General features: G+C 33.8%; 2 protein-coding genes across 3 annotated transcripts; both read left to right on the top strand.

The window, feature by feature from the left end:
- Window positions 1-15,051: 15,051 nt before the first annotated feature.
- Window positions 15,052-16,724, top strand: LOC141628361 (putative glutathione S-transferase). 2 transcript variants are annotated; one of them, XM_074441520.1, is made up of 3 exons: window positions 15,052-15,447; window positions 16,138-16,510; window positions 16,550-16,724. In XM_074441520.1, exons 1-2 carry the CDS (start codon window positions 15,139-15,141, stop codon window positions 16,495-16,497), a joined length of 669 nt encoding a protein of 222 aa, XP_074297621.1. In that variant the 5' UTR covers window positions 15,052-15,138; the 3' UTR covers window positions 16,498-16,510; window positions 16,550-16,724. The 2 variants fall into 2 exon arrangements, with proteins under 2 accessions (XP_074297621.1, XP_074297620.1); XM_074441519.1 differs by having other exon boundaries at window positions 16,138-16,724.
- A 1,262-nt stretch (window positions 16,725-17,986) lies between these two features.
- Window positions 17,987-22,768, top strand: LOC141628355 (putative glutathione S-transferase). Its single transcript, XM_074441512.1, has 2 exons — window positions 17,987-18,337; window positions 22,336-22,768. The coding sequence occupies exons 1-2, from the start codon at window positions 18,029-18,031 to the stop codon at window positions 22,666-22,668; spliced, it is 642 nt and encodes a 213-aa protein (XP_074297613.1). The 5' UTR covers window positions 17,987-18,028; the 3' UTR covers window positions 22,669-22,768.
- Window positions 22,769-23,372: the final 604 nt, after the last annotated feature.

Genomic DNA, 23,372 nt, shown 5'->3' with positions numbered 1-23,372 from the left:
TACCAGACACGCCGCTGCCCGTCAACCAGGTCACCATCATGGGACATGTGGTTGACACAGCAAAACTGAAGGTGCTCCTGGACCTAATTGGGAGTATGCCGGCTCACGCTGTCACGCCGACGGGAGCCGCAGAAACCGTCCAAGAGACCAGGGCCCAGAAAGTGACTCCGAGAAACTTGAACGGAGCACTGGGAGAAGCAGATCATGCCAAGACGCCGGCTCACACTGTCATAGACAAGAGCGGCAGTCTCTATCAAGAAATGTAGCGCTGTGGCAGTCACCCTAGAGGTAGACGCCGCGTAACACGCTATCCAGTAACAGACGCCGGCTCACACTGTCATAGACAAGAGCGGTGGTCTCCATCAAGAAATGTAGCGTCGTGGCAGTCACCCAAGAGGTAGATGCCGCGTAACACGCTATCCAGCGACAGACGCCAGCTCACACTGTCATAGACAAGAGCGGCGGTCTCTATCAAGAAATGTAGCGCTATGGCAGTCACCCTAGAGGTAGACGCCGCGTAACACGCTATCCAGCGACAGACGCCGGCTCACACTGTCATAGACAAGAGCGGCGGTCTCTATCAAGAAATGTAGCGCTGTGGCAGTCACCCTAGAGGTAGACGCCGCGTAACACGCTATCCAGTAACAGACGCCGGCTCACACTGTCATAGACAAGAGCGGTGGTCTCCATCAAGAAATGTAGCGCTGTGGCAGTCACCCTAGAGGTAGACGCCGCGTAACACACTATCCGAATGTGACGCCGCTCACACTTTGTCATAGACAAGAGCGGCGGTCTCCATCAAGAAATGTAGCGCGTGGGATCACCCAAGAGGTAGACGCGCGTAACACGCTATCCGAATGTGACGCCGCTCACACTGTCATAGACAAGAGCGGCGGTCTCTATCAAGAAATGTAGCGCTGTGGCAGTCACCCTAGAGGTAGACGCCGCGTAACACGCTATCCATTAACAGACGCCGGCTCACACTGTCATAGACAAGAGCGGCGGTCTCCATCAAGAAATGTAGCGCTGTGGCAGTCACCCAAGAGGTAGACGCCGCGTAACACGCTATCCAAGAATGACGACGCTCACACTGTCAAAGACAAGAGCGGCGGTCTCCATCAAGAAATGTAGCGCGTGCGATCACCCAAGAGGTAGACGCCGCGTAACACGCTATCCGAATGCACGCCGCTCACACACATCGCGTCATAGACAAGAGCGGCGGTCTCCATCAAGAAATGTAGCGTCGTTGTGGCGGTCACCCTAGAGGAAGACGCCGCGTAACACGCTATCCGATATGATGACGCCGCTCACACTTTGTCATAGACAAGAGCGGTGGTCTCCATCAAGAAATGTAGCGCCCGTGGCGATCACCCTAGAGGTAGACGCCGCGTAACACGCTATCCAGTAACAGACGTCGGCTCACACTGTCATAGACAAGAGCGGTGGTCTCCATCAAGAAATGTAGCGTCGTGGCAGTCACCCAAGAGGTAGACGCCGCGTAACACGCTATCCAGCGACAGACGCCGGCTCACACTGTCATAGACAAGAGCGGCGGTCTCCATCAAGAAATGTAGCGCTGTGGCAGTCACCCAAGAGGTAGACGCCGCGTAACACGCTATCCAGTAACAGACGCCGGGAAGCAGACACCGCGACAGCCGCGGCCGCCACAATTGACACTCGCAAAAACAATCAAAAACAACCGGCACTCTCAGCCCTGGTCTCGGCCAGCGTCATATTCTTTTCCACATCGAATGCCCTATACGCATCCATGTGGAGGGGGGATATGGTACGGCCTAACAAGAATCATGCCGATGCATCAGAAGATGCCGATACCGAAAGTTTTGCAAAAATACTTACGCAGAATATACGCTCAACATACATCGGAGCCCATACCACGGCATAGACTACGCTGGGGGCAAATTGATGGGGCATATTCTGCACCGCTGACCAAGTCAACACATTGAGCAAGGTCAAGGATACCCACAGCAAAGTCAACGACTTAGACAGCTTAGCCGATGCAGCCTATCGGCCTGTCACCTGGGTCCCGGCCGGGGCAACTAGCCAGCCGGGACACATATCCGCGTACTTATATCCAGGACCCTCGGCCGGCCTGCCATAGGTCCATCGGCCGAGGGTAGAACGGTCTTTCCACCTGCTAGCCACTTGGCCACTTGGCCACTACGTGACAAAAGGTGAAAGCCTATAAATACTCCTCAACCCTCATTGAGGAGAGGATCCACAAATCAACCTAATAACCACTGTTCATCTGGTAATATCTTCCTTATCTCTCTACAATACGCGTTTAGTCAAGTAACACATACTTACCTCTCTAAGTTTACTGACTTGAGCGTCGGAGTGAGTACGCTCGGCCAAAGCCGAGCCCTCAGTTTGTTCATCGTTTCAGGAGAGATCAAAGGAGGATTCAAGCAAAGACGTCATTCTACAAGCTACGAGTGGTAACAAATATCTGCTCTGGAATTAAACCCGGAACACTCTGTTTGTTTTATTTTAGGGTTGGTTGTTTTTAAGGTTTTAGTATTTTTAGGTTTGGTTTATTTTAGGGTTGAGTTTTTTTAAGGGTTTCCATGGTATATACTTAACTAAACTATAGTGTTACTAATAAGAACAACTACGCCAGACTCGTCAGTCTAATTCCATTTCCAACTTTCTATGTTTGGTTTATTTTAGGACTGACGTAGTTGCTCTTAATTTAATTCAGTTTAGTTAAACTAATTATAGTTAAGATAAGTTAAGTTAATTTTATTTAACTTTAATTAAGGTAATTTTAATCAAATTAACTTTTTTAAAGTAAGTTTCATCATCAACTTTAGATAAATAATATTTAATTAAGTTTAATGAAGTTAATTTCAAACAAATGAACGTCAGTTGAGCTAGTTTTATACTCCGTATAACTTTAATATTATTAAGTTAACTCTAGTAATGTAATAATTAATAAAGTTTATTTAAGTTAATTTCAAACAAACTAACTTTAGTTAAGTTTATTTAAGTTAATTTTCATTGATATAAGTCTAACCCAAAGATTTTGAATCAGTATATTATTTGCTACATGCTCGTTCTTATTTTCATTACATTTTGACGACATTATATCATATCTATAAAATTTGTAATATTTTCAACTAATCGTTCATATCATGTTGATAATATTATTTTCAACTGATCGTTAGTATTATTTCACATTATTGTTGAGTTCAGTTATGTTTGATTAAGTTAGGTTAATAGGTTTACTCTAATTAATGTTTATGCTATGTTTTTTTTTTTAACTTGAATTAAGCTAGTTTTAATCAAATTATACTCATTTAAGTTCATTTTTAATTAATTAAATAATAATATTAATTAGTAACACTTGATTCAAGTTAACCATGAGTTGACGAGTAGTATTTAGGTCGCATTTTACCCCTCATTTATACGTTATTACGACTCGATTTTACATGCTTAATTGGTTAAATAGCTCATTTTAATTACTAATTTATAATAATTAGTCGTCTTGGTTAGATTTAACAACTAGTCGGGTTTTTACATGATCTTATTATTATTATTATTATTATTATTATTATTATTATTATTATTATTATTATTATTATTATTATTATTATTATTATTATTATTATTATTATTATTATTATTATTATTATTATTATTATTTATATTATTATGTGAGACGGAATATTGAGACGAGTTAAGGCGGGTCGAATGGAGAAATTATTGAATCAATTGAAAGTGAATCATGTTAATTTTGTTCCTGCAATCTACTATTATCACCTTGGCTACTCATCATCACTATGGCTTAGGGATGGCAATGGGTAGGGTCCGCCTAGACCCGGACCCGGACCCGAGATTTTCCCTTGGGACCCGTACCCGACCCAGACCCGCAAGGGTCTAAAATTTGAGGACTCATACCCGGACCCTATGGGTAAAGGTAGGTCAGGTCTACCCGTGGTCCGAGTTTCAGCCACTTTAGTAACAAGATTAACAGCTATGAGGTCTATAATATTAAAAAAAAAATTCATACTGCTTTAACATTATGAGTTTATTAATCTGCCGTTAATGGTGGTTGTCGGTCGCCGCCTATTAGAGAGGTGGTTGTCAGTCGCGTATCAGTGCTGTGGTGGTGGTTTTCTTGTGTCAGTGGTGGAGTGGGGGTATTTTCAGAAGAGTTTGGTTGAGTTTTATCACTTTATGGGATGAGGGAAGAGAAAGAGACTTTAGTTGGGTTTCTACAGCCAGTATGAATTCAGAAAATTTGTGATTTTTTTTTCTTTAATAAAGGGTCTAAGGGTTGGGTATGGGTAGACCTGGCAAACAGGTCGGGTCGTGTCGGGTTCGTGTTCGTGTCACCTTTAAATGGGTCATGACCCCCTCAACCCTAACCCAACCCAATTAGATAAACGGGTCACATGCGTCAACCCTAACCCAACCCATTTATTTTTTCCATAACCCAACCCGACTTGCGTAACCCATTTAATTTTTAACAAGTCAATGTCAACCCATTAAACCCGTGTAACCCATTAAACCCGTGTAACCCAACTAACCCGTCCAACCCATATAACGCATTTCAAAATTAAAATTTACTGCAAGATAAATTCAACCTTAAATTTATTAAGAAGTACCAATAGTCCAATATCAAATTACCAATACCAATAATGTAATGTTTCCTTCAAACTCACAGTAACATCGTGGCATCACTGCCTTATTTAGATAATAGCTTATTATAACTAGATATCAGATAGCTAATTCTTATTCGTTGGTAGGAGAAGTCCCATTTCCAGAAGGCCCTGAACCATCTTCATCTTCTGCATCATCTGACTCGTCACCCACTTTCATCTTTAAAATTTGGCCACAAAGTTCCTCTACATCAGGCTGCATTGATCCTGATATTACAAAGAATAAGCCATTAATGAAGTATAGTTTGATTTACACAAAAAAGCCACGCATATTTTGGTAAAATGGAAGCATACATACCTTGTTCAAATGCCCAGTCCCGAAGACAAACAAGAGCTTCAGCAGTAGAAGGCTTAAGAGAGCTTCTATATGGATCAGTCGACTCCCAATCTTTGAAAGTTGATTCGGATACTCTTTTGTAGATATAGGGATTGCTAATATATCCCGCACCATCTGACCAAGAGTAGGATAGCGCACACAATGCGTCTTCCAATACTCAAGCACATCAACATCAGCATTCCGGGGCAATAGAGGCTCCTCCAAATACAACTCTAACTAAGATTTTCCAGCAGAAGAGAAAGCATTACTCGAATAAGAATCATAATCCTACAAAAAATATAATATGGGAGACATAATCAAACATACAAGAATAAACTATTAATATTCTAGATAAAATTAAAAAATATGATTAAATGAAATACAGACAAACATCATATGATTAAGCTTACCATCATAAAAGCATCAGAAGATGAATTCATTGGGGTAGAAGCATACGCACTATTGATTGAAGACGGAATAAAGTCACTTGCTATTGACTTATACTCATCGTACAACTCAAATAGCTTGTGTTTGAAAATATCCAACTCAATAAGATAGGAATCTCCAAAAATCTTCTTATAAGCCCAATCAATGACATTAAACTTATAGCGAGGATCAAAGATGACAGCAATTCCCATAATAGTACTAAAGGTAGACCATTATTTCTCAAATTTGACAAACATTTTGTCAGCCATGTTTTTCATAAAAACATCCCTACTTACCATTTCATCCTTAAGGAGCAGTCTCACCCTTAAAACATGGGTGAAATACAAGTTGGCAGTTGGAAACTTAGTGCCAGAGAAAACACAGGTCACTTCATGAAACACTTTCAAAAACTTGCATATCTTAGCAACTTTATCCCATTCATTTTCAGTTGGACAATTTAAGTAATTCAGGTCAGTTTTAGCAAGGTTATTGAACGCTCTCTTATAATATAGAGCACTATCCAGCATGTGATTGGTAGAGTTCCAACGTGTTGGAACATCTTGCCTTAAGCCTCTAGTTGACTCAAGGTTAACATGTTTCACAGAAGAAAGAAACCTTTGATTCCTTTGTTGAGAACCTTTGTTGTATTTCACGCTTTCCCTAACCTTAACAACTGCAGCATCCAATTCCTTCAACCCCTCTTGTATAATCAAGTTCAATATATGTGCACAACAACGAACGTGAAAATATTCGCCATTACACAACAAGTTTAGATCGTGCTTCAAATATTCAACCATTGAGTCATTAGCAGATGCATTATCCAAAGTTATAGAGAACACTATATTCTCAATGCCCCATTCTTTAAGCAAAGTGGTAAGTTTAACAGACATAGCAGCACTGGTATGGGATGGGGGTAAGAAACTGAAATTCAGAACACGTTTTTGAAGTTGCCAGTTCTCATTTATAAAATGAGCTGTAAGTGAAATATAACCATCAGTGGTGACCGAAGTCCAGCAATCAGAAGTAAGAGAAACTCTTCCACATGTTGTTTTCAACAAACCAACTAGCCTAGCTTTCTCTCTAGTGTACATCCTGATTATGTCAAACTTAATCGTGTTTCTCGCAAAAAACTTCACATCCGGGTTAAGATAAGAAAAACAGTTGCTGATAGCTTGATATTCAACAAGTTGAAAAGGAAGATTGTGTTTTGCAATGGCAATAGAAACCAATTGACGAAATTCATCACAATTGAACTTTGGAAGCCTAGTACATAATGAACCAGTTTTACTATGTAAAATAAACTGACCAATATCCCTAAGTGTTTTCCCTTTGCAAGCTTTTAAATGTCCAATCATATTACCAGTTCCATCTTACTCTCAGCTATGTATGGATTACCACATTTTTTGCACTTACAAATAAGATTACCATGAATGTCAGGCTCCTTTTGTATTTCAAACTGATCCCATACGGGAGATGTTAACTTTCTCTGACGTTTATTTGATACTGTGAACTTGAATATTTTTACCTTTTTGGAACTCTTGCTGGTAACTTCCAACTCTTCATCGGAGTCAACTTCAATCGGAGTTGCGGCATCTGCCGTAGAAGTTTTCATTCCAACTACAAAAGAAACACAAATCATCAAAGAATGAATCGACACAATTCAAAAACAAATCAGTATAATACTAAATATAAAATGTAATCAAAAAAATATAAGAAATTCAATTACAAAATAAAAGGGAATACTAAAAAAACACATGCAAAAGAATTACACAAAAAGATGTTAATCAAGAAGAACTTACAGTACAATGAAATTATAACAAACAAGATAATAGAGCCATTAAGTATAAAAATGAGTGATTAAGATTAAACTTAGTACCTATAACAAGAGAGAATAGAACAAAGAGGCGAGAAATGAGTTTCATCATGTTTTTGGACTGAAATTCAAGTAGAGAAAGGAGAGAAAATGATGATGATTGTACGGAGAAGTCAAAGGGATTTGATCTTGTTTTATACTGAGTGCTAAATGAAGGGGTAAGCAATAGGGTTAGGTTAAAATAAATCTTTACGAAGGCTGCGACGAAAAAAATTATTTTTGGTAATTTTTTTATTGGACTAGGCCCAAAACTGTATAAGAGTTGCCTTTGATTTTAAACGGGTTGAGCAGGTCAATTGATGTATCATAACCCATTTAAATAAATGGGTTATTCGTGTCGGGTTCGTGTCAGAATACCCCAACCCTAACCCGACCCATATAAGTTCGAGTCGTGTTCGTGTCGACTCAATTATATAAACGGGTCAAAACACCTTGACCCGAACCCGCTAATTTCGTGTCGGGTTCGTGTCGTGTTTTCGGGTCGGATCAAGGATTGCCGCCTCTAGGTATGGGTCTCATAACTTAGAACTGGACCCGGACGCGAAATATTTTCTTAAGACCCATACCCGACCCATACCCATTGGGTCTGAAAAAATTAGACCCATACCCGACCCATTAGGGTCCGACCCTCAGGGTCTGGGTCGGGTCCCCGACCCACTGCCATCCCTACTATGGCTACTCATCATCAAAACCATCGATAGACAAATGCAACCACCACTCACCACCACAACTCTTCCTCCATCTCACACAAGCCACCATATCGAAGCTCAACATCAGCCCACCATGAGCCATGAGCACTACCTCGGACACCACGGTTCAACTTCTCGGCTAGCGAATTCAATCACCAATTCAACTGCTCACCCCACTTCACCAATCAAACACCAGCCGGATCTCCTCTTGTCGAGTCCATCCCTGTTGTGTACCTCCTGTAGGGTAATATCCGTATAAAACCCCTTAAAATTAAGGACTATAACGTAATTTATCATGTGATTAATTGTCATAAACGAAAAACAAGAGAAACGATAAAAGAATAAGAATCAACCTCGGGTCCTATGTAAATCGGCCTAAGAACAGAAATCAATGTAGATTTCCTCCTAAATGTTGCACCCAAGATCGTCTGAGACTATGCCCCTTGTGCTAGAAATTGCTCTCTAATTGCCTTGCAATATTGAGAGAGCTTTTGTGAGTTTTCTGATGTGAGATCTAGAATTTTAGAGAAAAATGCTCCAAAACCCTAATTTTCTTTCAAATGAAAATGATTAGGTCAAAAGGAGAGAGGGTCTCTCCTTTTGTTATTCTCGGCCAACCGAGTGCTTAGGGAGGGAGTGGGCTTTCCACTTTCTCCTTATTTAACTCGTGGTCCGACTCGTTTTGCTAAATGTATATGACGGGTTTTAATTATAAATCGTCATCCTATATCGGATATTAAAATATCGACTAGTGTCATGAAACAATCGACATATTAATACTTGTCCGACATTGACAATATTGTATAATTAATTAATTCAATATACATTAATTAAATATCACCGTTTATATTCAATTTATGAATTAACTGCTTAATTCACCTTAGCCAGTATTATTTAATCCGTATTAAATAATTATCTCAACATCGCATTTGACTAATTATTAGTCAATAACTCCGACTAACCGCTTAGTCATATTAGGCATCAACATAACTGTATTTTCATACCGTCACATCTCTCAAACGTATCCTATAGGTGTGACTTTTAGGGACCAGTTGATCACCGCCATCTGTATGACAATAACGTCAAACTTATCTAGCAAGCCAACCGTTATTGATAAACGTGGACCAACTGATAATAATACAAAAGTATACCCTTTGATCCTTTTAGAGATTTATATGTCATTGCACTAACTGTGGAGGACACCAGCCCCAACACCTCCTGCATCTCGGCTCGATGCCGAATCTAGTGACAACTGCCTAGCTTTATTTTATCAACCAACCATCCCACATCGCCTGAAACCAACCACCGAGCACGACAACCACTTTCCGGCGAAACTCGAAAGCAATGGTACCACCACAATTTTTTTTGTTTTGTTTTTGGCCTCCTCCCTCACCAACCCCACAACCGCTGGCATCACCTCATGACCACCGTGTCATACTCGCAACGACCGAATCGATGCCAACCACCACATGTCCACAATCACACCACGGAAATTATACATAAACATCACACCTACCACGATAAAAACCCCACACCTACGTTTCCGATATTAGAATATTCTTTAGCGATATTTACAACCACGATTAATATCGTATATTTCCTAGTTTTGTGAATATCGTATCAATATCGGATCTTTGGGATATGACCAAGTCTTAACCCAGCAACTTGTACATTTTTGTATAAATCATATCATCGGCAGCCATTAAAAGGCAATCGCATGAAATACACAATAAATATTTCTTCTCCATTTTGTTTCTTAATCTATCATCCGACGAGTAAACAAAACCCATTTTGGCTAATCAGATCTGGTAGTGTTGGTGGCGGCGGGTTAAAGGTCGCGCGTGAGGGGCGTAGGGATGTAAGGATGTTGGAGCGATGATGGTAGGTGGTTGGTTGACGAGATGTGTTGGGTGAAGGATGGTGGTGGAGAGTGATGTGAGTTATTGAGTAGGAGACGAATGAGAGCAATCGAAAATGTATATCAGGTAAAATATTCCCGACATTAAGCATGGTGGTGACATGTTTTTCCGGTGGTGGGTGCAGTGGTGGTCGGAATATGGCCGGACGGTGGTGGAGGGATTTATGGGTGGGATAAAAAATGAGAGAAGATTGTTGTGTTTTGGGGAAGAAAAATGTGTATTTACTAAAAATAATATTAATAAAATAAAATATAATTTTTTTTTTTTTTTTTTGTAAAAATAGATGGACTAATAAAAATAAATGACTCATCAACTTCTTCAAATTTGAATTTCAAATTTAAAATATTTCAATTTAAGTACTAGAATTAACTATTGAAAAAAATTTCATATGGTCCCTACTACTTTCCACGTGGCACTTTACTTCAAGGCTGTATACAAAGGGGCTTGTACACCCCGTATACATGTAGCCTTTTCGATAAAATTGGGACTTATTTAATTGCCTATTTTTTGCCATAAAATAGGCATTCAATTGTCCAACGAATTTGTAACTCTTCACAATGAAAGGGTTGATTACCTAACCCCTAGGTACCGGTGTAATTGATTTTCTACCTTGACAACCAAACATGTAGCCAATTGATTTCCTACTTTGGCAACCAAACAGATTTACCTAATTCACATGAATTTCATGTGGGAACTTAATTCCCATGAATTGGATATTCCAGTGGAGTTGTATTCCAACAGGCAACTAAAGACGTACAAGTAACTAGTTTTACCCCCGTGCAAAAAAAATACACGGGTCAATTTGAAATTATCATATACTGACCTTGTATGAATATAATTAGATATAATATTTATTTTATCAACAATTAAATTAAATAAAAAAAATATGAATTGAAATTAAATTAGAAAATTGACATTGAATTAAATTGAAATTCCCTATCTACTAAAAGAATAGGTGAACTCTATCATTTTCCCGCCTAAAGACATATTCTCAGAAAAGGAAACTAATGATAATTATGTCCATTCACTAAATAAGGAAACTAACAATCATAATTTAATTCATCTATTATATTTTCATTAATTTTTTTTTATCAAATTATATTATTTTCACTAAACTCTAAACTATATTATTTTAATTAAAATAAAACAAATTGATATAAAATTATAAACTGCTAAATCTTTTATTTATCCTACTATTAGATGACGAGTTGACTCATATGTTGTATAAAATTATTTTTGTTATTAGTTTCATGACAAAGAAAATTGAAAAAAATATATATATAAATTGAAACTCATTAGTTTTATGCTATAAAAATATTTTCATTATAATATAATAGGAGTATATTTCAACTCATTAGTCAATTCTCTTAACTAATTTTGCAATTCTAACTTTTATTTATGCAAGCAAAATACAATGATGATAAATGTAAACAATTATGAGGTATCAATATTATATAAGTAATTTTATAAAAATGTTAAACTTTAAATACCTTGCATATAACGCACGGGGTCTAAACTAGTGTACTAAGGGCTTGTTTGGTTACTCTTTAAATTCATGGGATTTTCATATTATGTACTTGTTTAGTTGCCAAAATCATGGGATTCACATGGAATTTAAGTTCCTCCATTATAGAGGAAGTCACTTACCTAGCCCCTCTAAGGCAAGTGGCAATTCCCACATAACTTTCTACATGAATTCAGTGTCCATATGTCAACCAAACACTTTTTATGCAATTCACATGAATTACTTTTTTTTTCGGTGCTCAATTCACATGAATTACTACTTCATGTAAAATTGAAGTTCATGTGAATTTATATTCCTTCATGGCAACTAAACAACCCCTAATAATGAATTAAATAAATTACCCAAACACTTGTAGAGAATTTGTTGTAAATTTTAATTAATTGTTTTTAAGATCATGGGTAGACCCCACATTAGAAAATTACTTTTTTACCCCTAAAATCAGCAGCCAATCACAGTTCTCCAAAAAAAACTTGACTTTTATACTATGTAGATTATTATATAGATAACACTAAATTAAAATTGAAGGCGTTTTAATTCAACTAGTGTAGATCCCACGCAAAATGCGCGGTAAATATAGTCCTTTTAATTTTTAGTGTATTAGTTATAGATTTTAGATTTATATCTCGCGAATTTTTATAAAAAAAAACTAATATTAAAATTAATCAAAAGAACTGAATAATTCCATGAACTGTGTTTTTTATGAAAATATTTTAACTACATCAATTTTTTTTAAAAAATCTTTTTTTTGTCACGAAGTTAATAATAGGAGATACATTTTTTATGTATAGATTATTTTAATTGGAAAATTAGTTTAATAAATGAAAATCTAATTTGTTTCCATATATAAGTTTGAGCACTTTGGAGGAAAACTTTAGAAAAGTTGTATTCTCTTAGTATATAGGAGGATTTATACTTTTAAAATTTGCACCTCATTAATATTTATGAGTTCACTCCATTGTATTTTGATATGAAACAAAAAAATTGAAATGGAAAACTAATAAAAAAAATTATTTAAGTTGTGAATTTTTTTTAGTGAATGTTTTTTTATCACGAAGCTAATAGTAAGCATGTGTCAAGTTATTCCTTACAGTAATAATTATTGCATTACTGAAAAATTTAGCAACTTATACTTTATAATTTAATATCAATTTTATTTTATTTTAATGAAAAAATCATAATTATGAATTTATTTAAAATATTAGAGTTTATTTATAAGAATATATTCATTTAAAATATAATAATGTAATGAAAGAAAAATTTTATTTATTACCTTATTTAGCTATATGCTTTTTGGAGGGAAAATAAAAAGAATTTTGATTCTCTTAGTAATAGAGGAGATTGTTATAGATATACTACGTAGATAGATAAGATTAAATGAGTACTTTTGGATGTAAATAAAATATATTAGTCACTTTATATGTTAAGAGTGCTCCGATTCGAATTTACGAATTCCCTCAATTTATAAGCGTAGTTGCTCTTTCATGTACAACTTTTACTCTTTTATATACATTTTTTCATTTTGTTCTTTTTCTCGTCAAATCTAATTAAATTTCTCTTAAATTCTTCAATTATGTATCTTAATTTCTCATAACCAACAAGTAATATTAGGGTTTTGAAATTTCTTATTAGTAGTAGATCCAAAGTAGGATTAATGACACGGAATTGTCCGGGCATTAGTTAATCAATACAACATTACATTAATCAAATTGATTACTGCATTTGGGTAATCTTATCTATATAAATTCAGAAGACAATACTCATTGTACAGCGCGCCACATCATAAATGCATTTTTTTTTTTTGGAAAATCCAAGTTATGGTGGGACCCATGAGTGTGCAACGTATTTAATTATTCAGATATCCGTCTTTTCGAACATGCGCTAAATTCAGTGTCGCAATAAATTATATAAAATAATCTTATGGAATACTTCTTCGAATTAATATTATGATAAAATTCTATACAATCCGTGTAAAGAAAATGCATAACATTTATGCAGAATTAATTACAAATGCGAGTAATGTGATTAAATTACATAATTTTTGAAACAAAATTACACAATAAAATTACAGAAGGAATTACAGTTATATACGGGTTCGAACATACAAAGGAAATGAATTACAAAAATGAAGTACATGTATTTTTGTTAATATTATTGTACCACAAATTCACAACATAATTTTTTAAAATTACAGGGTACAATTTTTTTTTTTCACTTCGAATATAAAACGCGGCTTGTTAACTATCAGCCGCGCACACTGAAATTGGTAGGTGACAATGATAGGAAACCAAGTTAATATAGTCTTCAACAAGCATTTAAAGCTATTTTTATTTTTTATTTTACTCTAAAAAAACAAATAAATAAATTTTATTTTATTTTACAAGTGATTAAAATTTTTTTAATAAATTTTTTAATAAATAATTCACAATTATTATAATAATTATTGTTTAAATAATAAAAACACAATAAGGTAAGTCGAAAAACTTTAAAATATGTTTTTTTTAAGAAAAAATAATCCTTTCAGATCTGTATAGAAAGCCGTTCATCACCGAGGATAAACAAGAGTCAAGGGCAGTCTTTATCTCAGGTCAGCATCTATCTTCCAAGACCAGTGTTTAATCATGGCCAGCTTTATGTCGCACTTTCCAGGGTCACCCGAAAAGAAGGCTTGAAAATTTTAATTTGTGACTCAGATATGCGTACTTCTACCACGACTACTAATGTAGTGTATCATGAAATTTTTCAATTTTTAGAATAACTTGCATATAAAGTTGATTATTAGATTATATTTCTTTTATCCGAATGTAAAGTTTTTTATGTATACAATTTTTATTTACAAGAGTAGATTACGTTATTTCCTTATAAACCAGTGCATGTGAACACATGTTTGTAACAAATTTAAACATTAATTATGTACATCGTTGATTTAGACCAATTAGATAGGTACAATACAAATGCAAAATCAAATATACATAAAAAACATTTATTCTGGCCCAAATACATACCCGTGCAATTTTGCACGGGTTTAAAACTAGTTTTATAATTGATTTGAAGTACGTACAATTGTACACCAGTATCTCCTTTTTCTCTTGATTTACGGATTATGTTCATAACCTTTTATTTCCAATTTGCCCCCCCTATTTCATGTCATCTGAAAATTTATCAGAGTATGATTTTAGTCTGCTTAATGATCCAAAAATAATTTCACAAATTATCATGGTTGAATAATGTTTGATGGGAAATGGAAGAGGCAGTTGAGTTTTGTTTGAGTAAAAGCAATAGGGGAGAAGATGGATTGAAAAAAAAGGGTAAAATTATAAAATGCGTACTTGATAGAGTAAAATGCGTACATGAATGAGCATTATCCTATAAGGTCTTGAGCATTATCCTATAAGGTCTTGATTCATAAGTTGGTTTGAACTAACTGATAATCGGCTCTAAATCTGAAATCCTCATCTGCAGTTATGCAGGTTTGTAAGATCTTGATTCGTTGACTTCATTATTTCATTGACTTCATCTTTGGTTCGTGTATGTTGCTGCTATCAGCACTCACGTCACATAGCCAGCACCCCGAAATTGACCATAATCAGCATTTAAGACATGCATCATCATGATATTATTCTTATTATTTCAATGCTTATCTAAACATAATAAATAAATAACCAATCTCTAAGTTCGTAGCAAAGACGTAGGAATAATCAACCAAAGAAAATGGAGCATCTGAAATTGCTTGGTACTCGAGGTAGTCCAGTAAATGCGAGAGTTGAAATAGCACTTCAATTAAAAGGTGTTGACTATGAATTTGCACAACAAGATTTGCAAAACAAGAGTGATGAGCTTCTTAAGTACAATCCCATTCACAAGAAAATTCCTGTTCTCCTTCATAATGGTTTGCCAATTGTTGAGTCTTTGTTAATCTTGGAATATATCGACGAAATTTGGAAGGAAAACGCCCTCTTGCCTGTTGACCCTTATTGTAGGGCCCAGGCTCGGTTTTGGGCTAAGTTCATTGATGAAATGGTATGTTTACTAAGACCTATGAAAATAACTTTATTCGTTAAACTAGCTCTTTTATTGATGCTGATCGAGTTTCCGTTTAAAGTTGGAACTTTAAAATTAGACTTTGTTACATGTGTATGTTAAGTGTAGGCATTCCTTCGTTTTAATTAATTAATTATCTTTTTAAAAGATATTTTAATCAAAATACATAAATGATTAGGACAATGCGAGTAAAGAGTAATTAGTGGCTGAATGGATCAGGCAAATAATTTTTGGTAGACCGGATTGTTCAAGAACTTGTGTTTTTTATACTCCGTATTATTTTTTCTAACGTGTGCTATAATAAGCTAATTTAGAGAAAGATTCTTAACAACATAGAAACAAATGTTTATCATAATTAATGAAATAATTTGCAAATATTTTTGTAGTTATATATGTAATTTGCCTAATTGGTGATGCTCAGTTCACCTCAATTAATGATTTTATACCGATTAGTAATTTGTGTTAACATATTTAATACATAATGATTCAATGCTCAATTCAATTTAGCTCAGCTCAGCTCAGCTCAGCTCAGCTCAGCTCAAATATGATTAATAATTAACGTATTTGATACTATTATCTTAAATAGTTACACAATCGTTGATGTTCAGTGGTCAGTTGATGATTTTATATGGATTTAAATTGATTTAACCATTCGACATTGTATTTTAGATCATGCCAGCAACAGTGAATGCATTCCTAGGAGAAGGGGATACCGAAAAAGCAACAGAAGAACTACAAGAACACCTCAAAACCTTTGAGAAAGGGATGAAAACAGCAGAGTTATTCAAAGAAAACAAAATAAAGTATTTGGATATAGCAGGCTTGTTCGTAATCTACTGGATTCCGGTATTACAAGAATTTGCAGGCAAAAATGTACTAACAAGGGATAATTTCCCTGAAATTATGAGTTGGGCTGATGACATTTTTAGTTGCGATGTTGTTCAGAAGAACTTGCCTGATAAGCAGATGATGTTCGGTTTTTTACGTTTGAGTTTTCCTCATGTTAACCCCAATGCTCATCGACAATGAATCAATGATCACAGTGTTGGTGGTATTTGAAAGACGCTCAGCTCGTGTCCAGTCTTTCGTACTTCATCAATCTTGATTGTTTAATTTTAATATCGAATGTTATTGAATTTTTTGTTGTTGCAGTGCTAGTTTTAGTTATATGTTTTAGTTGTTATGTTCAATAAATGATGTAATAAGGGTTAATTGCATCTTTTTAACGTTGTGAAAATGAATTAAAAAAAAGTACATCGATGATAGGCAGAAGTGCAAGTCTCATCTGTAAATGGTCATAGTATTGTTTTTCAAAAGTGTTAATGTACTTTTGTTGGTTTGACTTTTAATTGAAAAAAAAAAAAAAAAAAAACGGATTTTTTTTTTTTAAAAATAGACGATTTTCGCCAATTATTTAACGAAATAGGTCGAATTTCAAATTAATTACCCAAAATGGGTCCACGTCATACCCGAAGCTAGGTTCGTATCTAAGTCGCCATCTCGGACAGCGACCAAGCTCAAAGTCACCACCCCCTTAGCGTTTTGGTCTGGTCCTTCTTCTCGGAAACTTCCTTCTTTGTGCAAATATGACTTCGACACAAGTCGCCACCCGTCATGGCGACTTGACTCCTCACACTAACTTCGTCAATACCAAGCCTACGTGGACCCATTTCCGACAATTAATTTGAGACTCGACCCATTTTGATAATTAATTGGGGAAAATCGCCTATTTTGAAAAATCGTTCGACCAATTTTTGCAAATCTTCATTCACATGTTTTAGTCCAAAAGAACAGAGACTTACTCTAACCTGAAAGCGTTTTATGAATTATTCTTGTTGATCTTTTTTAAATATAATCAAATGGGCTTAGTGTAGGGATTGTTCACCTCATTCCTTAACCATGAGTATAAGGGTTTGATCCCTGTCCATCGTAGTGAAAGTGTGGAACAAACTCTTTTGCTAGTCATTTACCTCTTCGTGAGAGCACTCATGGCGAGAGGATTATACACTGTATTGCTTAGAGAGTTGCTTTCACTATTAAATGAGCTAACTCTCTTACTCCAGCCATGAGATTGGAGATCCGATTCTTACTCGCGACATAGTACGCTCATCCTAAAAATTTAGGATTTTAATATATGTTTACTTTTTCATTTTTTTAGATTTTATTCAATCACTTGGCGAAAAATAAGGTTATCCGAAATGAGTGTAAAACTGGAATTACGTTGGCAATTTGAAACTATTTAGGAAATTCACCAAACATCAAATTATTAGGGTTAATTTTCCATAATTTCATTTGGTCTATCTTTGATAAGTACTCGTTTTATTTTGTTATTGTGATGCTAGTTGGACTAATTTTTATTTACTTTGAAAAGTACGTATTTAGTTTGGTTCTAGACTCCTAGTGGAATATGTTTAATTTACTTTGTTGGCCATACTTTGAAAAGTATTTATTTTACTTCTTTTTTCCCTACTTGGATTAGTATTTATGTGCATAATTCATCCTCATTATGCAACCCAACCTCTAGATCATCAACAACACAAAAAGGAATCAAACAAAGAAAATGGAGCAAGTAAAATTGTTTGGTGTATGGGGTTGTCCATTTAGTACAAGAGTGGAAATAGCACTAAAATTGAAGGGAATTAAGTATGAATATGTTAAAGAAGACATGAGAAACAAGAGTCAAGAGCTTCTCAAGTACAACCCCATCACCAAGAAAATTCCTATCTTTGTTCATAATGAAAAACCGGTTATCGAGACGTTGGTGATCATAGAATATATCGACGAGATTTGGAAGGAAAATCCCTTGTTACCTATTAACCCTTATGAACGAGCGCAAACTCGTTTTTGGGCTAAGTTTATCGAGGAAAAGGTAATTTTCTACTAACTCAATTGATTTATAACTTTTTTTATTTGTGAACATTTTTTTTAAGGTGCTAAGATTCGCGCACTCAATTTATCGCCAAAGTTTTGGAGACAAATTGTAATTATCATGCGTGAACAAAACTTTACTTGACAATTGAAAAACACGCTATTTGAATTGTAACTAGTTTTGAAACCCGTGAAAAATCACGGGTCCTATACAAATTTTCTTTTTTTATTAATACTACTTGTATAAAATAGATTTTGATTTGGAAACATTGCAGACGATAAAATAGGATGGAAATTATGAGATTGAACATAATAACACGGTAATATAAACAATAATAATATGAGATTAGGGGGGAATAGAGGCATTGTATTTATCGTTAAAATGTGGGTCTTTGTAAAAGATACAAAAAAAATCTAATCATGAGTAACTCTTCTTCTCCTCTATTAACAACCTAGTAAATTAATGGGATTTAGGCATTTAGTAGAGAGTTTTTTTGAATGTATATGTTGAACGAATGACGTTGCTCATTGCTTTGATGATTCATGATTTATGCTAACTCGTAAATTCAGTAATAATTTGCATTCTCAATTCATCATATTCAAATTAAATAGTCTAATTACATGTATATAGACATAAGTTGTTTATAAAGAAATCAATGATTAATACTTATACATGGGTTATGTATTATGTAACTTCAAGATATTGGTGCTCCGGAGATTGAAAATTTTCTTAACCGCAAATTTACCAAAGGCGGTCAAGTTTTTCTCCTTCAATAGGTAAAAGAAAAATAGCCTAACAAAGTAAATGAAGTAAGACTAATATAGTAATTGAATACATTGAATACGTGTCCCTCCATTTCAAATTTAATTATCATTTGATGTTTTTTTTTTCTCTTGTAAGATTATCCGTCGATATTGTGTCGATACTATCACTACAACTAAAAGGCCAAGAATAACTAATAGGCTAAAAACCTTAGCATAATTATTGGAACAAAAATAGATAGGCTAATATCAATTAAAATGTCAACGACATAAAAATACATCCTCAATATGGTGATTACTCCATTCAAGAGCTTCAGATTTGATCATCCATATGAACACATCCTCCAACATCAAATATCGTGTTATCTGATATTGAACTAATATCTAAATTAAAAAAAAAAATTGATAATTCTTAAATTGTGTTTTGTACTCACCGATTGTCATGTATTAATAATTAAAATAGGAAAATCTTCTAAAAAAACAGAAATTCCAAGAAAAAATGAGAAACATCATGCTACCTCTTAAAAAAATCCACATACCTGTCGATTGTCATTTGCACGTATTGATCTCCAAGTATGTCATGCTCCTAAAAATTCAATCAATTGTAGAAATTAGTATTATGCCAAAATTATTTGTACACAAAATACTAAATTGCATAAGATATACCGAGTATATGTAAAACATTATCAAATGAGTTTTGTATTAATAATTAAAATAGAAAAATCTCCCAAAAAAAAGAAATTCCAAGAAAAAAAATGATAAATACTATGCTACCTCTTAAAAAATCCACATACTTGTCGATTGTCATTTGCACGTATTGATCTCCAAGTATGTCATGCTCCTGAAAATTCAATCAATTGTACAAATTAGTATTATGCCAAAATCAATTGTAAACGAAATACAAAATTGCATAAGATATACCGAGTATATTTAAAATATTATCAAATAAGTTTGACCAATATAGTAAAATCTTATAATGGAAAAGAGAACATGAGAAAAACGAATGAGTTGTAGGCTGATAAAAAATTATAATAAAAATGCATGTCTATTGTTGTGCTCATGGAATAAACATTATCATCTCAAGAAAAAAAAAGTAGTAGTTAAGAAGTCATAATATCAACAAAAGATTTAAGGTAAACTAAAAATATGAATCATTATAAAGAAACTTGAGAAATGAGTTATGGAGAAAGAATATGAAAACTATGGTTAAATGCTTGTGGTGAAATCATGTGGAGGAAGAAGATTAAAAATTTATCATAACACGGGTTATATCAAATGTCATTTAAAAGTGTACTCAATGGTAGCCTTTTTATACCCGCCTAACAAATTGACTTGTAATATGGCTTCTTGAAATCACGTGGTTATATCAAATGTCATTTAAAAGTGTACTCAATGGTAGCCTTTTTATACTATTTATTATATAGATTTTAAATAAATAAATAAATATATACTTTAATTTTCTGAGTTGTGTTAATATGAAAAAATTTAAACGATTCACTAACATCTATGTTCTCTTCCAAAAATTTCAATTAAAATGTGAAATATAATTGTAAATTATAAAACTTTTATGTGAATTTTGGTAAATTGCATCTTTTTTTGTTTTTTCTAGCTCATCAAATCTTTAATATATACATTTAGTTTAAGAATATTAATGATGTCTTTTGATTTTCTTTATTTGTATGTTACATAATATGTAATGACATTTTTGTGAGGACTTTTAGTAATCATTCAATTTTTTTTAAGAATCATATCAAATAACCAATAATCTAATAATAATTAATAAATAATAATTAAACAGTCAATAAAAATTAATGGAAATTAATGGGTTATAAAATATTAAATGCTAATGCCATGTAAAATTAAATTAAATGCTTTAATCTAGCCTTTTAACTATATTGTATAGATAGATTTACTTAAGTATTTACAGAATTTGTTTGTAAATTACTTAAATTAAATAAATATTTTCTTTTCCATATATTTTATATTTTCCAAAACCTTATCCTTTACGTGAAATAATTTCATGAACTAAATACGGTATTTCTACCCTTTTAAAATTCTATTATTAGTGTTTAATTTCACTTAAGTATTTACAGAATTTGTTTGTAAATTACTTAAATTAAATAAATATTTTCCTTTTCATATATTTTACATTTTCCTGAGAAAATATTTTATATGATCTTTAATACTTATTTGTCGATTAATTAGTTCTGTAAAACATCTTCTATATACAACAAAGTTATAGTAACAATAATAGTGAGTTAATGTCTTTCAAAAAAAAAAGTAGTGAATTAGTGACAATACAATTTTTTTTTGTTTTCAACTTCATTTATTCTTCTTCGTTCTTAATTTCTTATGTATTCAATTTTTTTTTTTCGAATACATATAATAGTACTCCATATGAAATATCTTGAAATTATTAACTTATAGTTAATGCGTATTTTTTTATTGTAGTTTTTTTTAGTTAATTAAATTTAAATCTAATGGAATATGATGGATTTTTAAAGTAAATAAGTGAATTAAATTAATGCAATATAATAATAAATTGGATAATTCACGTCATATTAGTTTGCCAAGTCACATGTTATTGTATACGTGGCTTTTTTTCATCCAATGTGGCATTGTCTATGTGGCATTTTTAGGCTAGCCTTTTAATAGTATTTATAGATTATTTTATGAAATTTGTGAGGAAATCATCTCAATTAAAATTTACGGTTTAAATTAATTGCGGAGGTCAATCATTAATTCAAATCGTGGCAACTTCAATCCGGTATTTTCATTTTAAATATATCCGTAATTTGACTTTGTAGTTTTTTTTTTTTTTTTTTTTTTTTCGTTTTTTGTAAACCATCTGATTTAGTTCGGATTCAAGCCGGGTAGGACCACTAGGGCGGTAAAACTGTTGCATTCCCAGAACTCGAACACGAGACCTCTGATTAAGCTAGAACAACTCCTAACCAGTTGATCTAAGTGCTCATGGGTTAATTTGACTTTGTAGTAATAGTACTTATAGATCAAACAAACTAACATCAATTGGTAGATACGCATGTTGATTAACCTCCATAACTTTATTTAACGATGAAATGAAATCAGAAATTTAGCTTAAAATTCAACTCGAATTTTATATCTCCAGTGTATTTGAATATGAATCGTCTAGGTCAATTCGAACTCATCCGGTTTGTTCCGAACTTTTTAAGTACCCGAAAAAATTCACATTTTGGCAATGACATTGTGTTTCAGATAGGTGCTACATCGTCAAAGGCACTGCCTATGAGAGGACAAGGAACCCAAGAAGCAATCGACGAACTACTAACCCAACTCGAAATCTTTGAGAAAGAGATGAAGGGAAACAAGTTATTCAAAGAAAACATAAACAAATTTTTGGATGTAATAGGCTTGTATGTAATTTACTGGATACCAATATTGCAAGAAGTTGCAGGCAAGGATGTGTTTACAAGAGACAAGTTCCCTGAGATTTACAATTGGGCTGATGATATCCTTAATTGCAACATTATCAAGGATAACTTGCCCAATAGGGAGAAAATGCTCACCTTATTACGTTCGCTTAATTAAGATATTTGTACTACTCCGTATCACGCAAATATCAAATAAGACCGTTGTAAGGCTTACTGTTGCTTTCTTACATTCGCTTAATTAAGATTTCTTTACTACTCCGTATCATGTAAATATCAAATAAGACCGTTATAAGGCTTACTGTTGCTTATTATAGATTATGCACTTCATTTCTTGTTATCATTAGACATTAGGTGAAGTTTATAAGCTACAATAAGATCAGTGTACCTGTATGAACGATTTTACAAGAACCAACCGCTATTATTATTATTATTATTGTCGCGCCAATTCTCTTAGGCCTAGGGCTTGTGATGCAGGCTCTTGACTTGTATCAAGGGCATCAAAGTTTTTGTTATAAGGTTTACAAAAGACTTGCTCAAACTTTAATATGATACTTAAATTAAAATTATCACCAATATTTCCACGGTGTTATATACTTAGTAGTCACTACTATTATAGCATCTTTAATGATAAACTACATTATATTGTAGTTTGATATGTCATATTGTTATTTTCAGCAATATTGCTCTCAAGCTACATGTTCTCCCAATGGTAGGTTACTATACTATCACTTGGTAGAGCAGGTGTAGCTTTCAAGCGGGTCATAATTTTCCATCCCCAATAGTAAGCAACCTACTTGAAATTTTTACAAAATTACCAGCAATTTTTTTTGTAACCATTGAAGATACTCTTAATAATAGCGA

The sequence above is a fragment of the Silene latifolia genome, chromosome 2 (assembly GCF_048544455.1).
Source record: "Silene latifolia isolate original U9 population chromosome 2, ASM4854445v1, whole genome shotgun sequence".
Classification (NCBI taxonomy): Eukaryota; Viridiplantae; Streptophyta; class Magnoliopsida; order Caryophyllales; family Caryophyllaceae; genus Silene; species Silene latifolia.
Note: the sequence above shows the minus strand (reverse complement) of the source record. Positions and strands in the feature narration are given on the sequence as shown.

Excerpts from the sequence above, each read along its gene's own strand:
- LOC141628361 (XM_074441520.1), top strand. The coding sequence starts at position 15,139 with ATGGAGCATCTGAAATTGCTTGGTACTCGAGGTAGTCCAGTAAATGCG. Across the intron at positions 15,448-16,137 it reads CTAAGTTCATTGATGAAATG|ATCATGCCAGCAACAGTGAA; the intron begins GTATGTTTACTA and ends ATTGTATTTTAG.
- LOC141628355 (XM_074441512.1), top strand. The coding sequence starts at position 18,029 with ATGGAGCAAGTAAAATTGTTTGGTGTATGGGGTTGTCCATTTAGTACA. Across the intron at positions 18,338-22,335 it reads CTAAGTTTATCGAGGAAAAG|ATAGGTGCTACATCGTCAAA; the intron begins GTAATTTTCTAC and ends ATTGTGTTTCAG.